Here is a 22,928-nt window from a genome sequence, read left to right on the forward strand (position 1 = left end):
AGATGTGCATACATGTTTTTGTGTATATATAAATAAATACATTTATATTAATTGGTGTGTACATGTGCGCACAGACACACACACTGATATAGCAACATGTGGTTGATCATCTAATATGGCTGAACCATACTGGAAGGAGATACAGCTGGGCAGAAAAAAGGGGAGGAGCATTCCTTTAGGGTAAACATTCTTTAAAAAGGAACTATTTACTGGATGTCCAAAATGCAGAGGCATGTACAACAACAACAAATTGCTAGTATGGTGCTTTTAGAACTAGCTTATGACTTCTTCATCAATGGAAAACGTTATTCTAAATAATGTTCTATTCTATTCTATTTCTGTTCTACTTCTCTTCTATATTCTCTTCTACTTCTCTTCTCTTCTACTTCTAATGTTCTATTCGATTCTACTTCTATTCTAAAGAATTGAAGGCTGAGAACCTTTAGTGATTGTCTTTTATAATCCAAGCAAATCCTTTAAAAAAAATCAGACCCCAAAAAAGTAAATCTCTATGGCTAGCTAGAAGAAATAATAAACAGGTCTCTTCTGAAGCATCAGAAAAGGCTACAAAGGGCTGTATGACACCACATATAGAAATTTATTTATACTTGTTTTCTGCCCCAGAAGCAAGGTACTTTCAATAAATTAATGTGGTAAACACAAAAATCAATTGCTGATGGCCTTGAAAAGTTAAATTTCTCGTGAGATACAGACAGTGCTTTCACCTTATTCAAGCATATCATTTATAGAAGCTTAAATCATAATAGAAGACTGAGATATTTCACTGACCTGAAGTGCTCACTAGGTATTTCCACTTGACAACATATGTGTCCCCTTCATGAAACTGCCCAATGCTTTGTTTAGGGAGCCTACTATAATCAAATTCCAAGATATGCCAGACATCTACAGAGGTGGTGATAATTTCAAATTGCCTCCCATCATCTCCCTCAATGAATCCATAGCCACGGCCAATATTTCTCCCATCCAGGACAGTGCCAACGGTTGCCTGGGGGACTGGGACCATAAGCATGACATCATATGGCTTAGTGTCAGATCTGGTTTCTTCCTGTAACAAGACACAAAGCAGTTTAGTCTTAGGCAATTCAGAAAGTCCATATTACGATATAAAGCCAGAATTCTTATCACAGTGCTAAACACATACACAGGTTTTATCAACAATTCACTCAGGCTGCTCCCCAAAAATTACATTTCCAAAGAATAGAAAATAATTCAATTACTCTCTGAGTCTACCCGAGATACCAGAACTTGGGTTTCTGATGATAAAACACAGTCTCATGCATGAAGATGTCATTTATTTTTATTTTGCAAGATATAATCACCACTACCACCACCAGCAACAAAAAATTAAATCAATCTGTTACGCATTTACTATACTCTAGTGACTATTGTGCAGATTTTGGAAAAAGTTCCCTAATTATGTATTCACTGAGTCAACAACTATTTTAGGCTGATTGTAAATCTACTTAAAGCAACTTCTCTGGCATAGCTGATTTCTAGAGCAAAGTACTTTTCATGCCAAAATCTGCAATGCATTTATCAAGCAGTCTTAATGTAATTATTATAAACGCGTAAGAAACTCTGCTACCTTCTGAGGGGATTCACCAGAATTCTTCTCAGCAGGTTTCTTCAATTCAGTCCAATCAAGAAACTTTTCTTTAAAAAGTATTGTCTCGTTATGTTCTGTGAGCCTGCCAAAAATTGCCCAGTCTGGTCGCCCTTGTCCTTTTCTGCATAACAAAAAAGAGACAAATAGAATGTTCTGACATCATTTAACATTTCATGCCATACAAGAAAAGCCAGCCAAGCAAAACCAACTAACTAACCTTTATTGCCTAGTTCATATTTTGACAGTCACAAGTCTTGACTTTTGAAAACTGCATGTCAAAAAAGTTTTTAAAATGATCTTCTGAAGATAAAGAGAAGGTAACAGAGGCCTTGGAAGACTTTGCCCCCATATCTGAGACTGCAGACACTGACTCTGGCCCAGATATCTGAGAACATCCTCCAGTCTCAGAGAAGTTTGGGCAGTGTCACCAGGGAGAAAATTGAAGGGCTGTAGGTCCTGCAGCACAATACTGCAAGAAAAGTCTCCTTGTAAGTAATGATCTGTTCAGAAGTACTATTACTCCTGCATTTTGCTGAATTATATGTATATTAGGGGGTGGGAGAGAGGTATGAAGCTTCTTTCTTTCTTGTATAAATCTCCCTATCTGTAGATAATCAAATACTGGAAACTATTTCTTTGCTAACTATGCTTCTGTGACCAGCTATCTTCAATCTGCCCTTGGAATGCCCTGGCTGTTGGAATCAACTTTCTCTTTCTTGATTTGGCTTGGCCTTTCTGTCTTTTCTTCTGTGTACTGGACTGAAAATCTGATGACCTAGTTTGGCTGACTTTTGTACCATATCCAGATTACCTTTTCCACCCAACATGTACACAATTACCTATTGATTGCCTGGGAGTTTACAATTACAGACAATTGTATTGGTCTTAATTCTGCTGAGTTCCTGCCTAAAACAGGACAGTCTTGATACATGAAAAAAAAAAACCCTACAACAAGAGGATGACATACTTTCCAATAATTTGAAAAATAATATTGAAACCTTCATCCTAACATGTTTCATCTCTGTTCTTAAGGAGAGCAAAATCAGCACTGTCATTGGGTTTGATACCTTGGAATAAGAGGATTGCATTCCCCAGGATCCAGGGGATTGATGTCACAGTTGGCATAGTCAAAAGTCCCATTCCACAAGTGTTTGGCTAACTGGAAGGCAACTTTCCTTTGTGCTAGTGTGACCTCTTTTCCATGCCAAACATATACTTCACTACCAAAGTCAAACACTAAGACCTAAAAGAGAGAGAACAAGGAAATGAGAAATAAATAATTTTTGGATAGGTGAGGAGAAATGTTGAAAAAACACTGAATTTTTTAGCCAAGTAATAACAATAATAAGTGCTAATACTTATCAAAGTGTCGTATGAATAATGACATAGAATAAATCAAGCTCTGGATTACTGAAGTCTTCATCTGAGGATATTATGAACTTTTGATGCATTTTTTGATGCATGCTTATTTGTCTTATACCAGGTACCACAAAACACTGTCTATATTGGAATGAACTAAAGATGTCCATACTGACCACTTCCCCTCTCCTCATTTTGTTCAGCCAGACTGAGAAGGCATATAAAGATAGCACTTTTGTTTTTAGGCTAACTGAAAATTTAGCATAGCATCTAAGCTTTAAAGTTTAAAGCTCCACTATAGTTTGATGAAACAAGCCAGTTTTGAATATTGTGATTTAAAGGAGACTTATTTTCAACAAACTATAATTAAGATTATCTAATGCTAGTTTTATCTCCACCATTGCCAGTCCCAAGCCCAGATGAGAAAGGAGGAGGGTTAGGCGATGGGTTAGCAACCCGTCCCTGTAAAACCTATAACCACTACAAAAACAGTAAGTAGAATTTCTGGTCAAGCAGGCGAGAGTTTCGTTTTGAGTCACATGACTTGTATTACGACATTGGAGCAAACTGGCAATGGGGTCTGGTGTCTGAAGGCCAGAAAGAGCTGGAGAACCCTTACTGCCCGATATGCCATATAGCATGGACCCGGAGTGAAGAGAGAATGCTAGTTGGAGTACAAGAAACATGGTAACTAGTGGTTGATCTAAAATAGAAGTAAGATCTTTGAAGCTCCTTCTTAAACCCACATGGAAAGAGGAGGAAGAGGAGAACTCGTGTAAACTTAAAGCTCTGTAAAGCTTATTTTCATAACACTAAGCTGTGGTTTAGTTAAAGCAATGGTGTTCCCTGTAATAACGTATGGCTGCGAGAGCTGGACCATAAGGAAGGCTGAGCGAAGGAAGATCGATGCTTTTGAACTGTGGTGTTGGAGGAAAATTCTGAGAGTGCCTTGGACTGCAAGAAGATCCAACCAGTCCATCCTCCAGGAAATCAAGCCAGACTGCTCACTTGAGGGAATGATATTCAAGGCAAAACTGAAATACTTTGGCCACATAATGAGAAGACAGGACACCCTGGAGAAGATGCTGATGCTAGGGAGAGTGGAAGGCGAAAGGAAGAGGGGCCGACCAAGGGCAAGATGGATGGATGATATTCTAGAGGTGATGGACTCGTCCCTGGGGGAGCTGGGGGTGTTGACGACCGACAGGAAGCTCTGGCGTGGGCTGGTCCATGAAGTCACGAAGAGTCGGAAGCGACTAAACGAATAAACAACAAAGCTGTGGTTTAATGTTACATCTGAGAGAGGTCAATCTACAGGAAGCACACTGTTCCTTAAGCTGGTTATCCTTGGTATCTTTACCACAACTGCTCTGCATTTTTAAGAAGACACTTTGTTTTATGTTAGAAACATTTATTATATTTGCTTCTGCTGCAAAATAAAATAAATACTAGATTATTTATAATGCAAATGCAAATGAAGCACAACCATATGATGTTCTATGGGTGACATACCTTGGCTGATATATGGGCTTATTCCGCTCCCTCTCTGCTGTAGTATCTAGGTAAAATATATGATGCGCTGCACTTGCATTTTCCTATTTCCTCTGTGCCTCTACTTCACTGGCTTTGGGCTAATTGTGTATTGTGAAACTTTTTTCCATGAGTACTTCCACTATGTAAATGTAATGCGTAGCTTAGACATGATTAATAGTCTCCTACACAAATGGCATGTTGGCTGCCTTCTCTATAAGTCAGAACAGTTACAGTGGCATAATTTCAGTAAAAAAAATCATGAGATTTGTATTTTTTAAAAAGAAACATGAAGCTTTCCAATTTTATTATCCACACAGCTTCTTTAATAGTGCTTACTGGCACAGCCACCTTACTGGCTCTTCTTAGAAAACCAAATTATCACAATCTGCTTCCTATAATGCTGCTTGGTTTTTATATATCCACTGGAAGCTTTTAGCTCTAATGCACATTATGTTTGCCAGCAAAAAAAATACAAGCACCCATTGAAGAGATGAGCAAGAGTCTAGCTCTGACTCTCTGAGTCCAAAGGGAAAAAGAATATCTAGCAACTGGGACAAAGAGATATATACATTTTCATCAGCACTGAAGCTGCCCTGAAGCCTGAAAATGCTTCTTACTATACCTCTTTTGCATTTAGCAATGTACACTTTGGCATCTTTCCCCAATAGTCGTCATCAGGAATAAGTTTATCATCAACTAGCCGGTAAATGCAATTTGTTTCTATTATTGCAGCTTCATACATCTCATCTTCCTCTGGTCGTCCAGCCGCTTGAAACAGGCAGACAAAATCAACATGTTACCAATGTAGCCCAGGGACGGTACATTAGAAAAAGCAATTCAAGAACGTTCTTACAAGAGCCATGCCCTGAGATGGAGAACGCAAACCCGCTCTTACCCTGGTAGCTTGTCTGCCCACCAAGGAGTTTCCAGAATTCTTTGGCTGCGTGAGTATGGGTGTTGATGCCTTCTTCTATAGTCTGTACATAAGGAGCTCGGCAGCCAAGTTCTCGCTTTGTCTGAATTAAAGCTGCAAGCTCTGAAGCCTAAGAAATTGAACATGATTAGCTGAATAGGATTGCCTAAGCTTGGGGGACAATTGGGCTATTCAAAAAAGGATGAATGTGTACTTGTTGCTATTTTCATGAGACATATTAGACTGAAAGATGGAAACTGTGTCAAATACAGATAGGGTCCCTTGTTTCCATTTTAATGAGAACTTATCCCATTTAACTGCAAGAGCCAGAGAGGACTTCCTGTCATTCAGAACTATTTTTCTTCTTGAATGGAGGTCTCTTTTCCCTAATGATTTTTAGGGAGAAAAAAAAATCCAGAAGGGGATGGCGAGCTGTAAGAATTTTCCCATCAACATTCATACTGTGTTTATAGACATTAGGAATCTTGCGCATGAATTTGTTTGGAAATGCCCAAGAACCTAAAAAGAAAAGACAACGACACGGCTGGGCTATCTCGGGGCTTCAGAGCACTAACCTTGGCTTTTTCTATGACGTTTGCAAACTCCCCTACCCACAGGAAGCAAAATTGTGGAGTGAGTAGCAAGAAGCAGTCCCCGCTGTTAAGTGAGGAGGCCCTTGGCTCAACTAATCTTGTTTGGACATGTCTTCTTCCTAAAGAGAAAAAAAATCCAACAACCTCCTATAAATAAGGGACTAGAGGCAAATTTTCAGGTCAGATAAAGAAAACCTTTATCTCAGACAAATAATGTTTCTTTTCCTAAATGACATTTAATGCATCACAACAGAAGAAACTGAACATATGTCAAGAATAAAGGGACTTGAAGACACTGTTCTCTTATGACAAGAGTTGTCAGGTATTTCAATTTATAAAACAGGGTGGGCAATCCATGGTGGACTGCAGTCTCTGAAGTACCCACCCAAGAGTGAGTCACTGAAACCTGGGAAAAATTGTTCATTTTCAGTGGTGAGGGTTTTTTATATTTAAAAGACAGGCTAAAATAATTGCATTATATTGGCCGGCAAATCTCCCACCCCTACCTCAAATGCTTAAAAAATGGTAAGGACAGAAAGTTTTGCCTTTCCTACTCCTGTGTTGTAACCATGTCACTATCACAACTTTCAGCAGCCCTTGGGGTCATTCTAGGGCACTGACCCTAAATTTTAGAGGTCATTTTAATGCACATTTTCAGCATGATTACTTTCTTTTAGATTCAATTTCTTTTTACTACTATTGCTGGATTTTAGTGTGCTTTTCAAAAAACATAATCTGCCAAAGAACATGATTATTAGATAAAATAAATACATTTATTAAAGAATATGTTCTATCATGTAGCCTTGTCTAATACAGAGATGCTAATGCTACCCAGCATTAAACATGGGTTAAGAGTGTCTTCCCTTCCCTCTTCCCACCTTCTCCACTGGTGAAAAAAATCTTTGTCAATTTTTGCCAATATTTAACACTTTGCATTTTGGATTAATTTTCAAAAATTGTACTTAATAGCTTTTCCATTTACCTTTGATCTGCAAGAGCATCAGCTTCTTGTACGGGACAGCACTGTTGTTTGAGTTCTGCTCCGTTAAATTGACACTGCGCAGACTAACATTGCTGAAGTTCTCTTTACTTGCTAAGCCAGCAAGCGCTACTTCTGAGAAATTTGAGTTTGCAGACACTTAAGACAGACAAAGTGGAAAAAAATGACAGAAAGAGAAAAAAAAACACAGGAGAAAAATAAAAGGCCACACACACACACACACACATATAAAACAAAGAAAGGACATTATGTTTCGTTTCCATATTTATTTAGTTTTTTTCATGCATGGCTCATATCCAGCCTTTAGTTTTGTTGCTGCTGCTGAAAGAGACAACAAAAAACAAGTTGAGCTCAAATTACTCCCTAATCTGAAGACCCTCAAATTTCCCGGAGGAACATTTAAAGATAAAGATGAAACGTGGACAGATTATATTGTTATATATTATCAAGAACAATTACGTTCAAAAGTTTACAAGGCCAGTTCCAATGGTTATTTGGCTTTGCAGATATCCAGATGTCTTAGCAATTCTGTGGAAGTGGAGGAGACACAACTCATTTTCTGGACCTCTAGTCAGAGTATTTTGTCTGATAGAAAATGAGAAATCACATCCTTATTCTCCTTCCCTCTCCCAGGTATTGTGGGGTAGTGGTGAAGGTGTTGGACTAGAAGCTGGGAACCCTCAGCCAAGGAGGCCCACTCGGTGACTTTGGGCCAGCCTCTCAGCCCAACCTACCTTGCTTGTTGGAGAGAAAACAGGGAGGAGGGAGTGCCACTTACGCTGTCTTTCGTCCCCGAAGAAAAGGCAGATATACATCTAACTATAAATAAATAAACCAAGCACATGAAGAGTAAGGATTTTGCATTTGTGTGAGTATTACAGGGTATTTTCCCTCTTTTTTTCTTATCCATTCAATCATGTCTGATTCTTGGAGACTGGCAAGGTTTTTCAAAAGTGGCTTGCCATTGCCTCCTTCCTTGGGCTGAGAGTGAGTGACTGGCCCAAGGTCACCCAGCTAGTTTTGTGCCTAAGGCAGGACTAGAACTTATGGTCTCCCAGTTTCTAGCCTGGTGCCTTAACCACTACACAAACTGGCTCTCTCATTACAGTGTACTTTATCAAAAAATCCCTGGTGATGACTGAGGAACAATACCTTGCCTATGCCATTTTGTGAATTATTTGAAGATATGCTTTTGTCAATGCATTTTTAAATTCCCAAAATCTGCAAATGAAATTTTAAAAATATCACACTGAGCTATAGACACCTAGGTCTACTTCAGTGTAATAATTTCAAGCTGATAAACAACTGAAAACAAGCTCTATTTTCATGCACTCCTATTCTGACTCTTCCTTTGTGCACCAGGCCTTGGCACCTACTCTATCTTACGGCTTGTTAAGACAGTTTTCCATTATATCCCAAATAGAAACTCTGGTTTAATCCTTGCTTTCTAAGAAACGTAGATTTTATATTGGGAAACTGGGTTAAAGGAGCTATAATATCAGCATGAACGCTGGAGTAAAGAAAAACAAGGAAGGAAATACAGCTCCCACAGCTTGCTGTCAAGCAAATAAGCCCTGGTTTATCATTATGACTGAGAAGCATCATGACATACACTTCATAGGAAAATAGAGACAATACTGCTGTTCCTTAAAATGTAATTGAATTTGTATGGCACTGCGGTTGAGTCATCTGTAGAAGTGCACAGAAGGCAGCTTGGGACCTCACGCTTACTTTTTTCAACTTTCATCCGCTTCGACTCCATGAGGGCCACATTTAATCTCTGTTCTGTGTATTCATGAAGAATGTCCTCTCTTGCTGCTAGCATTTTTAAAGGATTCCTGGAAGCCTGGACTCTGCGTGTAGGCCTCACAGCACGTTTGTGCTCTGTTACTGAAGAAATCAACCTGAAAAACAAAAGATCTTCCCACTTAACCTACCATTTATCACCAGCCTTTTCTTGAAGGCACCAAACACAACCAACTTCTACATCTGAATGTGTTAACCAAAATCCAGAAGAGCAAAGGCAACCACAAAGGCTTGTCAGAGAGAATAAAGAAACGGCTTCAGTTGAGGAACCAGGAGGAGGGCAAACTGGGCCCAAACACCTTCTTGTGCCTGGGGTGGTTGCTTTATCATGCCTAAGCCACAGAGCACTTCAGAACTGCTGTGATACCACATGAGTCATTCTGAGGGGCTGGAGAGCAGTGACTGAGGCCCTCACAATGATGCTTTAAGGTTGGCCTGCAAGTGGTGGAAGGTGAGTGGTGACATTGCTTCTGCAATGGAAGAGGAGCATGTAAATGCCTTCAGAACGAGAGGTGGATGCCCTTGAATCAACCTAGCTACTTCTTCTAGCATCTGCCTTTCAGTCCTGTGATTTGCTCAGTGTGTTGCTACATTCCAGTGATTTGATATGAGAACATCAAAAGCAAGACGCAACACATACGGGAGTGCCATACTTGGGCTAAGAATTCCCTAGAAGCAAATTTAGTAAAATGTTGTTCCAACCACTACTTGTCTCTATTTCATTTTCTTCAAACATTTCCAATATTCTTCCTTTGTGATAGTGAAAATTTGGTCCTTCTGTCACCTCCTGGACTCGAATAAGGAGCCAAGATGCAGGAAGGCAGAGGAAGAAAAACTGGAAAAATTCCAACCCCAAATACGCAGAAGAGAAGTTAATAGAAGTGACAATCGAAATTTGCAGTATGGTATCGCAGAAATGACCGATTCTTGATCCTCACCCCCTCCATCGTTTTAAAGGAATGAAAGGGAAAGTACTCACTTTGGTGCATCAGGATTAAATATGGCATCAAAGTCTTCATCCAGCTCCAAAGGCAAGGAGGGAGCGGGAAAATTCATGCATCGGTAAAATTTGGAAAATGTTTCTTCATCATCCAGTTTCATAACTTCTTTCACAGATTTTCCTGTGACTGTCAAGACTGTTTCTTGCATGCCCCCAACTACAGAACACATTAAGATTATAGCATAATACTGTATGTTACTGGCAGTGTTTGACAAAAAATGTCTATCACAAAAGTAAACAAGTGCATTTTAGTGCTGCTCTGTAAACTAGCTACTGGTACAAAAGCATGCAAACTGTGATGGCCACACCATGTCCCTCCCCTGTTGGCAACAAAGAACATTGATGGTTTTAATAGCTCAAAGAGCTTTAAAGGAGAATTTGACAAATTCAGAAAGGATGCAAACTGTTGTCAGTGGTCAGTGGCTTTCATATTATATGAAACTTTCAAACTCATATGTCACTAGGAAAGAATGGACAATGCAACTACTTTCAGGTCCTGCTTATATATCACCTAGAAATATCTTGTTAGCAATAATGGAGAACTAGATGTTTGACTAGGTAGGCTGGTCTTATATTTTAATCTCAGAGATATAGCTAGACAAAGGTTTATAACCATCCTGGGAAGTTTTTTGGTTGCAGCAACAAATGGAATTTTCTCTAGTGTAGTCCTCAATTAATGTCCTCCTGTTATTTTAGATGACAACTGCTAACAGCCACAGCCACAATGATCAATGACCAGGGATGACAGGAATGGTTGCCCAAGTCATCTGAAAGCAGCGGGTTGGAAAGGGCTAGTAACAAGATGGTCAAAAGTGTCTATACTCTAACTCCAGCTTTTAAGAAAATATTTTAACAGAAATCAGTTGTTTTAAAGAAATATGAGAAATGCCCCTTCCATCTTATCTACTCAAAGCTTTAGTAACCAAGTCTAAAACAAGAGGGCTAGTTTACAACACATGGTAGCAAAAGTTGATTTTAATTGTTCATCCTGCCCGTTTAGTATGAAGTAACTGAGCGTCCAACCTTGGTGTACTTTAAACCTTGGTGTACTTTAAACAACAAAATTCCAAGGATAAAAAGTCCAAAACTATCTATGTCTCCGCCATGATTGTTCCCTGTCAGGAGAAATACATTTCGTGTTCTCTGGTGCATCATTACTTGTCAGGCCTTTTTTTAGCTTTTATAACATTTTCTTATCTACTTATGGTTAGCAAGAAGGCATACTGTTTTGCAATTTTTAAAAATAAGAATGCACATAGTATCAACATTCTTGAACTAAAAGTGTATAAAGCATTTAGTGCAGTGTTTTTCAAACTTGGCAACTTTAAGATGCATGGACTTCAACTCCCAGAATTCCCCAGCCAACACTGGTGAATTCTGGGAATTGAAGTCTACACATCTTAAAGTTGCCAAGTTTGAAAAACACTGATTTACAACATGAAATATACTGAACATGGAACAACCACTGAGTATGAAGTAAAACATGTACATGCTGCAAAATGCTACCCACCTCCTTAACAAAATAAACTTTTACTAATTTGAGTCCTTACTTATAATTCTTAATGTAGACAACAGACCACTATTGGAATAATGAGTAAAGTTCTTTATGTCTAACAAATCTGACACAGGTTTTACACAGGTAAATTAATTAAAATATTTAATTTTACACAGGTAAATCAAAACACAGGCTGCCTACTCAAAATGTTACAGACCTTTGTTGTTGAGTCTTCCTAGGAAAGTTTCCAGTTTATCCAACTTCATGTCTGATTCTAACTGCATATCTGGCCTAGCTTCAATTTCTAAATAAAATAAGAATAAAAACAGTCAACTTTTTAAAAAGGAGAGTCCTAACTGTTTTTACTTATGTTAATGACCTACCTTCCAGGGGTTTTGAAATAGCTGTTGTTGATTTTAGTCTGTTGCAGAAAGGGGATGACACTGGAGTGATGGCAGTTGGTGATGCTAAGCCTGCAAGATAATAAAATGTTTAATTTCCTAACAAAGAATGGATGTTTCTATTTCCTGCACAATCTAGTTTTCAAGCATGTCTGGGACTTTTTAGGCAATCATAAAAACCGGGCATACGTGCATTCCTTGAAGGATATTAACAGGTTCTATTTCTCTACATATTATGTGTTTACCAAAATCTCTTAAATGAGCTAAATAAAGTGTTCAGCTTCCATGAGTGATAGGCAACATGGGTAGCTTTTTAGGGGTGAAAAAAGGGTTTTTTTGAAGGTACAAATAGCCCAATTCCTTGTTTTGATAATTGGAAAGATGACAAAAACTTTGCTGGAGTGATTGTGGCTAATCTCCAGAAACACATTTATGGTCAAGCATATGTTATGTTTTCAAGGTAATCTTGTCAATAGTATCCAATACTTCAGCAGTGCTTATAGCCCACCAAGGAATCACTGAAATATGTTAAAGAAAGAACATAAAGTTCATTGATTCCTAGTTTGTTTGGACTCTTACAATTAGCAATTTCCATGGCCCAGGATTGCCAACATTTCCCCACATTACAGTGCAGAAGATCTAATGGACACCTCTGATAGAGTACCTTCCTTTTTCCTCATTGAGGAATCCCTGAAGTACTTAAGAAATTCTTTAGAATTTCATTCTAAATTCCCAGGGCCATTTGCCTCCTGAGACTCATTCAATTTCTACCACTTGCAGATCATAAATCATTCTATGCAAATGTGGCTATTTGGTGGAATGGGAAGTTAGACTATGCAAGTGAAAATTTTACCTTAGTACCTCTGGGACAAATGGTTATTCCTATAACAAGGTATACCAAGAATGAGACATTTCTGGCCCTCCAATATGTTGTTAAACTATAATTCCAGCCAGCTTTGTATAAAAATGGCAACTGTTAAGGGATACTAATGTTTCAGCTAAGCAACATCTGGAGGAACACAGACTGCCTGCTTGTGAACTAGACTAAAAGCTGCCCAGTGTTTTCATTTCTTCACTGGGTTTTCACTGACAGCTGTGTTCCTAAACCAATATCCACACAGAAACCAAGGCAGTTTCTTTATTCCTAATAGAAAAGCCCATCAGTTAAGCTACCCAAAGAAAATACAAATGCGTCCTAAAAATAGTATATTCCGTTTAAATGGTTTCATGAGATGTGATCAGCTTGCTCACCCACTTATTCTGCATTTTGTTTTTTTATTTCAATGGCAACCAATTATGTATATCAAGACAGTAAAAGCACTGCAGACTTGAGAACACAAATAGTTTGCTGTTGCTATCCTATCCTACTGAGTTTTTAGTATAACCGAAATGACTCCTTAAATAATATGCAGACCAAAATGAAAAAAGTAACTTCCGGAAATGAAAGCAACACAATTCCTTGGCAAAAACTTTATTGGTTGCTTCTGGTTCCTAACGTTTTTAAAATCCAGATACAACGGATAAATAATTTACTGACCTTTCTTGACCATTCTGCCAGCCACTGTAAACTGGGTGGAGTCATTGGATGCTCCTTTACCTTTGGCTTTCCAAGCTTCTTCTCGAACACTTATTAACTGCTTCCTTTCTTCAATTGTCATTTGATTTTCACAGGTATCCATCATCCTCTGCTTTTTCAGAGACAGATGTAGTTATCAGTATTTTATGTCCCTTTTTGTAAGACGATGTAATCAGATTAGGGTTTCAGATAGCTATACTGAAATTCTGAACTTTAAAGACGTCAAAGTGCTCTGTATTTATTTTCTGTTATAATACAACTGAATACAGCAAAAGATCCTTTTCAGGCCTTCAAAACATAATGCGTCTATAAAATTGCTGCAAGCCGCATCACAGCCTTGATCTGCTTCATATATTATGATCTTCTCCAAGGTATCCAGCAAGAGTGTTTTCCTCTCACCTGCCATTTAAGCTACCTGGAAATGCCAGATATTGAATTTGTAATGTTCTAAACAGTCTGTCCTTTGTGATACCACAAAACTGTTTATTTTCTCAAAGCTGCATCAAGCCTCATTCCTTTTTATATGATATGCATATGTGTGTATATTGTATAGCCCCCTTGGAAAACCTGGTTATTTATTTAATTTAAATATGTAAATAGACATAGATGTGCATGCTCACTATTTGGTTTTTTCACCTGATTGCTATGTGCAGTGTATCTACTCTTCATAAAGGGGGGAAAAAAGCAGTTGGCATTGTCTGGGAGCATGCAAATTTTGCCTTTTTATGAGATAAAAGCAGTCCATTTATCAAGTGGTAATATTTCCATTTTAATCAGCAATCCTCCAGTAGCATTCGCCTACTTTGTGACAATTGTATTATCTTTACTTTAGCACCAATGTGACAAGAAATAATTCTCTTAAAATATAAACTGGTGGTCCTAATGACCAATTTCTCCTATCTTGTGTGTGCATGGCACTAATTACCACTTGGTGAATGAACCTACCTATATTTCACCTACTGTACAATAACTTCAAGATTTAGTGAGAAGCATCTAGATCAGTGTTTCTCAACCTTGGCAGCCTGAAGTTGTGTGGACTCCGACTCCCAGAAGTTGAAGTAGCTGGCTGGGGAATTCTGGGAGTTGAAGTCCACACATCTTCAAGCTGCCAAGGTTGAGAAATACTGATCTAGATTAAATATTAAGAAGTTGTTTAACTAAATTGGTTCCTCCAACTTGTTTAGCTTCAGTAATCACTTTCTGTCACAACCAAGTTACTTGCTACATATTTTATTAAAAATAAAGGCAGAAAAATAATAAAAAATACTAGCTATATTTAACTGGTAACTCCTTTGCTAAAGTGAAGGATTTCTAGTAGAACCAAATCAGTTCAAGGCCGTTTTGTATTTACCAGTATAGAATCTTATGCCAGTTTTGGAATGCCTGGAAGATAATTTTGTTTCCTGTTCTATTCCTTTCTTTATTTGCATATGCAACTGCTTTATAATGAACACAGTAGGGCATTTGGTCTATTTGGATACAAAGTTGTGTTAAAAAATTAATGTTGCAAATTTTTGTATTAGCTATGTGCGAATATTTACTCTACTAGTCCAAAAAGAGTGACAAAAATATTAATGCAACAAGAAATCAGCAAAGTCCAGAAGAAGAAAAGGATTGACAAGAAAGTTTATGCTTGTTATAAAAACAAGACAAAATATACACACATGAAACAAATTCATATATACTGTTACAAACAGTGCTACCCCACTAAATGGTATGGACCATCAGTTCAGAAGTAAATACATTTTTACAGGCGCCTGACAAAATATTCTGTATTTGTACCATCATACAACACTCCCACATACTCCAGCTTCACTTCCCCTGACCAAAACAAAGCAGCCACGTACACATTACACAATAAAGTGTAGAGTCTAGCACAAATGAACAAATGAGCAAAATCATATAATACAAAACTTCCTCCGAGAAGGATGCAAGCCTTCTATTGGCCAAAAGTCACACTTGATGTTTAAGGGGTGTACAAGGGGCTGCATTTCAAAAACTGGATGAGGTCAGAACAAAAAAATCAAATGGGACTACAGCATTAAACTAAGTTTATTAATTTATTTATTCAATTTGATGCTGCCTGACCCCAAACAACTCTTACTTTATTTATTTGGCATTGAAATTCAATTTAAATACTACCCATGCATTCAACAGTAAGACTTATGAACCTATAACCATAGGTTCTGGACATATACTTTATCTTGTCATCTGGATAAATCATCATTCTGGTCATAATCACCAGCTTTGGGCATACAATTCAGAATTGAATAAAATAGAAGGCAAATGGTGCGTAAAGTTAAGCCTATCCATTCCTGAGCTGCGAATATTTGATCAGATACCCCAAATGTGATCTAATCAAGATCATATTAACTTCTGAACTTATAAACAACGATGAACCATTGCATAGTGGAAAACACAAAAAGTACAACGGAGAGATCTTTGGGACGGCACCACAGCATACGAAGGTTAAAGAAAGGAAGAGTACAGAACAAAGTAAAATAAATGTGTTCCTGTAATAGCGTAAGGCCTGTTTCTAATATGGTTTTTAATATAGATGTAGCCTGGAAGTGCCATTTGCATGCATTTGGGCTCACCAGACTACAAAGATTTTGAGTCTGCACAACTGAAACCCAGCCACGCAAATAATGCAGCTGCATATGCTGAGAAATGTACCCAGTACAACCAATCACTAGAAATCATTGCTTTTCAAAACTGCTTGCTCAGCTAAAGAAACGGGCAGAAAAGGCAATATTTCACCTTCCATCTCCAAGGGTGACACTCAAACACCAGTGGGGTTGGCTGGTTCAAACTAGCACTACTGACCTTAAGGAAAAAGAAATGGAAGTATCAGAAAGAGAGACACAGCACAGAAGCAGGTTCGGAACTGAAGAAGGAAGTCCAAGATGCCCCACCTCCCAACTGAACAGTTAAGGCAATACGGAGTGAAGCTATTGTAATTTAAACCTAGAACGTCAAGCAACGGCTTGTGTTTGTGACTGTTAAATGTTATCTACAAAGATAATGCAAAATCTAGCTTTGAAATCTAGCTACTAACACAGAAGCTTGGTTCAATCTACTAGATTCTTCTTATACTAAATGTACAGGGTTCCTAGATGTATTCGGAAGACCTGAATTTGTTTCAGAGAAAAAGAGGTAAGCAACGTCCAGAATAATAAGATAGTGATGAGTGAAGATGCTTATAGTGGACAATGTGATTAGGCAGACTTCTGAAGATGAAAAAATGGGAAACAGCGTAATTCCACTGGTTCTGTTGAAAGACAAAGTCTATCGGGCTCTTTTTTTCCTTCACTAAGTTATTTTTATTAGAATACTCTAAGATTGTTCATGGGTTCTAACAATGCTTGTTTTCTTCCTCCCTTTCCTTTTAGATGACCAGCTTATGGGTATTGTATGTTACTGATCATATGCAAGTAACTCTTGAAGTACTTTTGACTATGGAAACATAAAATATATTAAGTAAACAAACCATTACTTCCGCTATTGCTGGCTTCTGACTTTAGGATTATAGAGGTAAGCAGTTTGGGATTTAGGATTAAAGAGCTACAGAATTTGGTTCACACCAAAAGTTGAACCACTATACGGTATATTCCCTATCTGTGCTGGAAGCTCAGGTATACATATTAGTGCAACTGATTTCAAAAAGGTGCTCTAGGGTAAGCATATAGCATCCACCTACAACATTTCAAGCAACCCCATCTTTTCCTGGGAACAGGTAATAACTGCAGAGGGCAGCTGTATGATTCTGGGAAAAGACATGGTTGCTTCAAAGAACTGTAGATAAGTGCTATGTTTACACTTCCATGTGCCCTGAAGAACCTTTTTGGAGTCAAATCCAATTGCTGCACAACTCTATTAGACACATAGGATGAAAAGAATTTGCAAAGGAGCAAGATCCCCATTCTGTCCTTGTCAATTTATGTAAAAATTACTGAAAATATGTGAATGGTAGAAATATTCATTACTAGAATAAACTATCTTTAGAATTTCTAAAAATCAAAGAAAACTTGGACTTTTGGAAAAAAAAAAGTGCTTTATACAGATTTGTACCATACTGTAATTCAAAATTTAGTTTGAATCCCTAATTTGAATGAAAACTAGGATATATTTAACTACTGATAATATGAGAGCCAGTTTGGTATAATTGTTAAGGCACCAGGCTAGAAACCGGGAGATGGTGAGTTCTAGTCCCACCTTAGGCACAAAGCCAGCTGGGTGACCTTGGGCCAGTCATTCTCAGTCCTAGGAAGAAGGCAATAGTGCACCAGTTCTGAAAATGTTGCCAAGAAAGGTGTCGAGATTGACTCAAAGACACGCCCCCAAACCATTTTATATTGGGAAATAGTGTATAATGATCTACTATGTTTGTACCACTGATCTCTAGGAAATGGGCTAGAACTAAAAGGAGATAAAAGGAGAGGGTGAATAGAAGAAAGGATACATACTCTGTACAACCTTCCCCAACCTGTAGATATATTGGATTACAATTCTAAGAACTCCCAGCTGGAAGAGCTGTTATCTGATATACCTGGAGGTGGGGAAAACCAGGTTGTTGAACAGGTGCTCAACACATCAGTGCAAGGCCTGGCCTAGAGTAGCAGGATTTGCTCACCTGATCAATAGGTACGAAGGAATGAAGTTTATGGGCAGCAAGTATAGCAGGAGAATAGGTAGAAGCATAGACAGGTTCCTATGAACAGGGGCCAGAAGCATATGAGAGAATTAGAAAGACATGGAAATGGTATGTTAGACAGTAAGAGGAGAAGAAGAAATGAGATTATGTCAAATAATTGATGGAAGTTCTTACAATGTTTCAGGGTTTGCCTATCGAGGCAATATGCCATAATAATCAAACACGAAAATCCATGCAAGAATATTCTATTTATTACAGCCACTCACATGCAATCATGGAAAGGATTAATGATGATAGAGAAATTTGAAGGAGGCAAGCATGGAGAATTTTAACCACACCAATAATGTGTTTGGCTCTTGCTGGAAACAAAGAACTGCCCATGATTTTGATGAACTGCTACCATGTAGAGCCTGAAAATGCAGCTGACAATACCCGGAAACCAATAAGCCTGCGTGCCTAGAATAACCGCTTTGCATTCATGTCAGGCTTACCCAAAGCAGCTTAGACATGCCATTATCATCTGAACCTCCTCCTTCTTCCTACAGGTTGAAACAAACAGGAAACATTGCAGAGAATGACAGAAAGGAGAAGTTGGAAAAACTACCTAGTGTTCTGGATGCTACGGTTCCCTATCTGATTAAAAACCCAGGGAAAGGCAGGTACAGCAAAAAATTGGTAAAAATGTCAATAGCAAAGCAGGCTGCCAACTGATAGCTAGAGGGACATTGCATTTGCTAACCCCCTCTTTTTTAAAAAGATACTTACACTTTATACAATAATAATTCTCAATCATCACTTCTCTTTCTGTACAACTTTGCAAAGATCATTTTTAGTTTTTGATAAGTTTTGAAAGATTAATCTTTCGCAAGAGGTCTTTGCTGCAATAAAATGAAATTGAAAATCCTTTTGTTTGATTAATCTTCTGACATAATGACCCCAAGCTCAGTAAATTATCTAGTGCTCTAATCTAGTGTAATAAAGAGTGGTCATTTCAATATTGGAAAAGCTAATCTAACAGAGAGGATCTGGGTTTTTTTCTTGTATGATTGTGAAAACATGGAAGGAGGGGAAAAGAATTAAAAATTTGAAAACAGAACTGCTTCAGATACAATTTTATTCCTATCTGGAGATTTTAAAAATATTAAACCAATTACAACTTCATACATACAAATTAACAATTAGTGTGCCCTAATCCAGTAAAAAATTGCCACAACTATTGTGCCTTTTAGCAGATGGGCACAATTGATCCTTATATATCTATTACCAACTACTGTTGATATCATGAAGATTGGCATATGCAATAGTGAACATATTTCTATCAAAACATTTATTTAAAATATTTTATTATTTCTGAACTAGTTTTTCCATAAATCATAATGGCCTGCATACTAATATGCACCATACAACTCAATTTTAGATTAAAACATTTGCATTTAAAAGGGTTAGGTTAGATTTTACAGCTATCAACTTTTGAAATTCCTCATTCTGAAGAAATGTCTTATTTATGTTTTAATAAATTTTCAGCCTTGTGAGACAGTCCAGAAGCATGCCCAGATGTACTAATTCTACTTTCTTGTAACATTACATTAACAGAATCTTGCAAGTCTGAAAGCACATTTCTCCCCCATCGCCTTTACAGCCCAAGAAACTGGGGGGCGGGGGTGTCCCTTCTAAGACGTTTGCCATGCCCACATTCCTTCTGTGGGTTAAGCTGCCTCTTATCTGACCGTTCTTCTGGCTGTGATTCTTCCCCCCCATCTCCCAAGGTCATTCCCACATACTATTGTGTAAGCACTCTAAAAACCATTAAAGTGTGATGTTTCTTACATTCTTTGAAAGCGTTAACATGCCTAAATTGTATTTATTTATTTTTCAAATTTAAATATTTTAGGGCTGTCTTTAATTTCCAGAACATTTACAATATTAACTAAAAGGTTAGTGATTAAAGTTTATTCAAGCATTTGGTGGCACCATTTTATCGCTTAAAACCATTCCAGATTTACTCCAATGTCATTTATATTTAGTGGTGCTTCAGGCTGCTATTGTATCTTATGTATCAAGGTACATGCAAATCATACCAAGCAAAATCATATACTGTTCCATTATTACCTAATAGCATGCACCAACAACTGACTAACAGCATCCATAAGTTGAAGGAGAGAAGAAGTTATAATTAGGCCAGGATTTAAGATTTTTTAAGCCATGCTGTTTCTAGAAATAACACTGTCATTTCTAAAATATAAAGAACACCAGACTGTAAAAGAGGGCCTCAGAGAAGTTGAATGCTACTATCTTAAAAAGAATTCATAACCCATTCCCACAAAAGAATTTTGTCCAAAAACTGTCATCTGGAATGTAAAGCTGGTTATCAGTGATCGTAAAATTGCAATGAATTGGCATTCCAGTTGCAGTAATCTTAGCTATGTGTTATATAATACACACACACACACACACACACACACTGTATATATATATAAAACCTCAGAAATGTTTACAACTTTTAGTTAATACATGCAGTCTGGCATGTCAAGAAACACAATCCTTTTCAGATTGGGTTCATCACTAGCCTTAGGACTGAATCAACCATGGTTGCCCTGATACATAACCTCCAGCAAAGAAATAGAGAAATGGGTCTCTATTGATCTTGCCTATTCACTCAGCAGTTTTCATATAGATGACTACAGTATTCTCCAGGACTGTTTCTGTGGATTCAGGGTTGGAAGTGTTGTGCTACACTGGTTCCTCACCAACTCGCAGGCATGGTCTCAAGGAGTAGAATTGGGCGACTGTACCTCTGCACCCCGCAAGCAGCACTACAGGTTATCTCATGCCACTATTTTATCTGCAGTACTATTTAGGTTAGGTGTTGTCAATGAGCTGACAGTGTTCAGCTCTTCTTCTCCTTATGAATCAGGAGAAGTTGGATGTTCTGAACTAGAGTCTGGATGTACTGATGTAGTGGACGAGGTCAATAAACTGAGATTGAATCCTGATTGTAGGTGGAGCTTGCCTATGCTAAATGGGGTTACACTCTCAGAAAGAACAGGTACATAGCTGAGGTATTCCTAAGGTCATCCCAGTGCTGGAGGCCCAAACAAGCTCTAGGGCTAAGGGAGCCTATTGGCAGCTTTGGTTTCCCAGACAGGAATGAACCAGTTCCAACGTTGGTAAACTGAGGTTTAAATTATGTGATGTGCTGTATGTCGGGCTTCTTTTGCACTTGATCAAGAAGCTGCAATTGGTGCAGAAATCATTGGTCAGTTTGGTCAGTGGGATACCTGGCAATTCACAAGATACACCTCTATTGAAGCAACTGCACCAGTTAGGTTTGCAGAGCAAGTTTAAAACTTTGCTTCTTAGAACCTAAGCAACATGGAACTTGGATACCTAAATTTACATCTGTACAGATAAATCAGCTCATACACGTTTTAGGCAAATGCGTTTTTCTTTCACTGTATCTGGGTGATGCTTACGGGCACTTCTGTTTAGCACCAATTCCATTCCATAGTTCCTGCACACTATTTTGAAGCCAGCCATGAGATTATGTTAGCTCCTGTTGGCCTAGAAATCCAGTGAGAATCCTCTAATTACTGTGAGCAGATGGACGCTCCCCCGCTGCAGCCAGCCAATAAGAGTGCAAAAGGCATAATTCAGCCTTGTCCCCTGAACTATCACAGATTCTCCCACAAGAATAATCCCCTCATCAAAATTCTACAACAAAAGAACATTTTAAAAAATGTCCACCCCACTCCAGTCCCCCTTTTTAAAAAACAGTTCTGTGCTTGTACGATTTGGGCGGAAGCTGACTGGAGAAATATTACTGCCCCTGCTTTTAAAATCCCATTGAGAACAATGCTGTTGAGCTCTCATGTCCAGAAAAGATAGGCAGAATGCTGCCTGCACAATCCCCACCTATGCAGAACCTGTGTGCACTTTTATGCACATTTAAAGAAAGAGTGGCTTCTGGGCCATTAGGCCACTTCTCATTCTAAGGGAAAGCTATGGGGCTGAAACAAGAAACTTGCAATGAGATGGCTTGGTAGCTGCAACAGGAAGAGAGGAAAGCAAGTGCCTGTGCAGCCGCTGGGGAAGCACTGCTGTCACCAAGCAGCTAGGCATGGCGCTGCTCTCTAGGTGGACCCAAAGGATGGACTGAGCAGGCAATTGGTCACCACTGCTGCTGCCTGGGTGCTCCTACAGGTAGTCCTTGTGTTACGACCAGTCGTTCAGCGACCATTAGAAGTTATGGCAGCACTGAATGAATGGCACTTACGCCCAGTCCCTGAAGTTACAGCCATTGCAGTGCCCCCACAGTCACATGATCAAAATCAGGCGTTTGGCAGCCCGACCACATTTACGACCGCAGAGGCACTTCAACTCCCCCACCCATCTTCCCCTCTGTGCTCTTTTGGCCCCTGCACTCTGCCGCCCCTGCTGCCCTTCATCATTTTCTTGCTCCTGCTCCCGACCAAGCACGCCCAGCCTGACCCTTTGCAAGGCAGCTACTGGCCACACGAGGCTTCCTTCCCAAGGTCACGCATGGTGGTTTCCTTGCAGGACCTGGGGAAGAAGGCTTCACGTGGCCAGCAGCTGCCTCACGAAGCGCCAGGCCGAGCACGCCTCGTAAGCAGCAGGAGCAAGAAGACAGCGAAGGTCAGTTGAGGTGGTGGAGTGCAGGGTGTCAGGGGCCTTGGATTGTAGGGTGGTGAGGGCAGCTGGGGCTGGGCTGGGGCAGCTGGGCTTCCCGGGGTGGCTGTGGCCCCAAGAAGCCCCTGAGCTGCAGTGTGGCAAGCAGCCCAGAGCTGTGCAGTTCTCAGGCTGCTTGCTGTCCCGCAAGCCAGGGTGCAGGGCATCCAAAAGGGCAGAGGTGGGGGGCGGGGAATATGCAGCTGGGGGGAGTTGAAGGAGGGGGATGACAGATACCAACCGACATAAAATCAAATCCAGGATGTGCTACAGGAGTATATTCTC

The 22,928-nt window shown here is 39.0% G+C and overlaps 1 protein-coding gene across 8 annotated transcripts in view; it reads right to left on the reverse strand.

Annotated features, from left to right (window-relative positions):
- Positions 1–22,928, reverse strand: part of SVIL (supervillin) — a 100,636-nt gene that overhangs the window by 11,836 nt on the left and 65,872 nt on the right. For 2 of the 8 annotated variants that reach the window (XM_063303471.1, XM_063303470.1), the window contains 12 exons: positions 13,265–13,412; positions 11,710–11,799; positions 11,544–11,630; positions 9,811–9,988; positions 8,757–8,929; positions 7,008–7,163; positions 6,008–6,144; positions 5,415–5,562; positions 5,142–5,287; positions 2,695–2,870; positions 1,607–1,748; positions 790–1,066 (listed from right to left, as the gene is read on the reverse strand). In XM_063303471.1, the coding sequence (XP_063159541.1) occupies positions 790–1,066; positions 1,607–1,748; positions 2,695–2,870; positions 5,142–5,287; positions 5,415–5,562; positions 6,008–6,144; positions 7,008–7,163; positions 8,757–8,929; positions 9,811–9,988; positions 11,544–11,630; positions 11,710–11,799; positions 13,265–13,412 (1,858 nt within the window). Of the gene's footprint in view, positions 1–789; positions 1,067–1,606; positions 1,749–2,694; positions 2,871–5,141; positions 5,288–5,414; positions 5,563–6,007; positions 6,145–7,007; positions 7,164–8,756; positions 8,930–9,810; positions 9,989–11,543; positions 11,631–11,709; positions 11,800–13,264; positions 13,416–16,063; positions 16,130–17,936; positions 18,015–18,448; positions 18,497–22,928 lie in introns of all 8 variants that reach the window. The other 6 variants (XM_063303464.1, XM_063303466.1, XM_063303465.1 and 3 more) reach the window with 6 other exon arrangements.

The sequence above is a fragment of the Candoia aspera genome, chromosome 4 (genome assembly GCF_035149785.1).
Source record: "Candoia aspera isolate rCanAsp1 chromosome 4, rCanAsp1.hap2, whole genome shotgun sequence".
Taxonomy (NCBI): Eukaryota; Metazoa; Chordata; class Lepidosauria; order Squamata; family Boidae; genus Candoia; species Candoia aspera.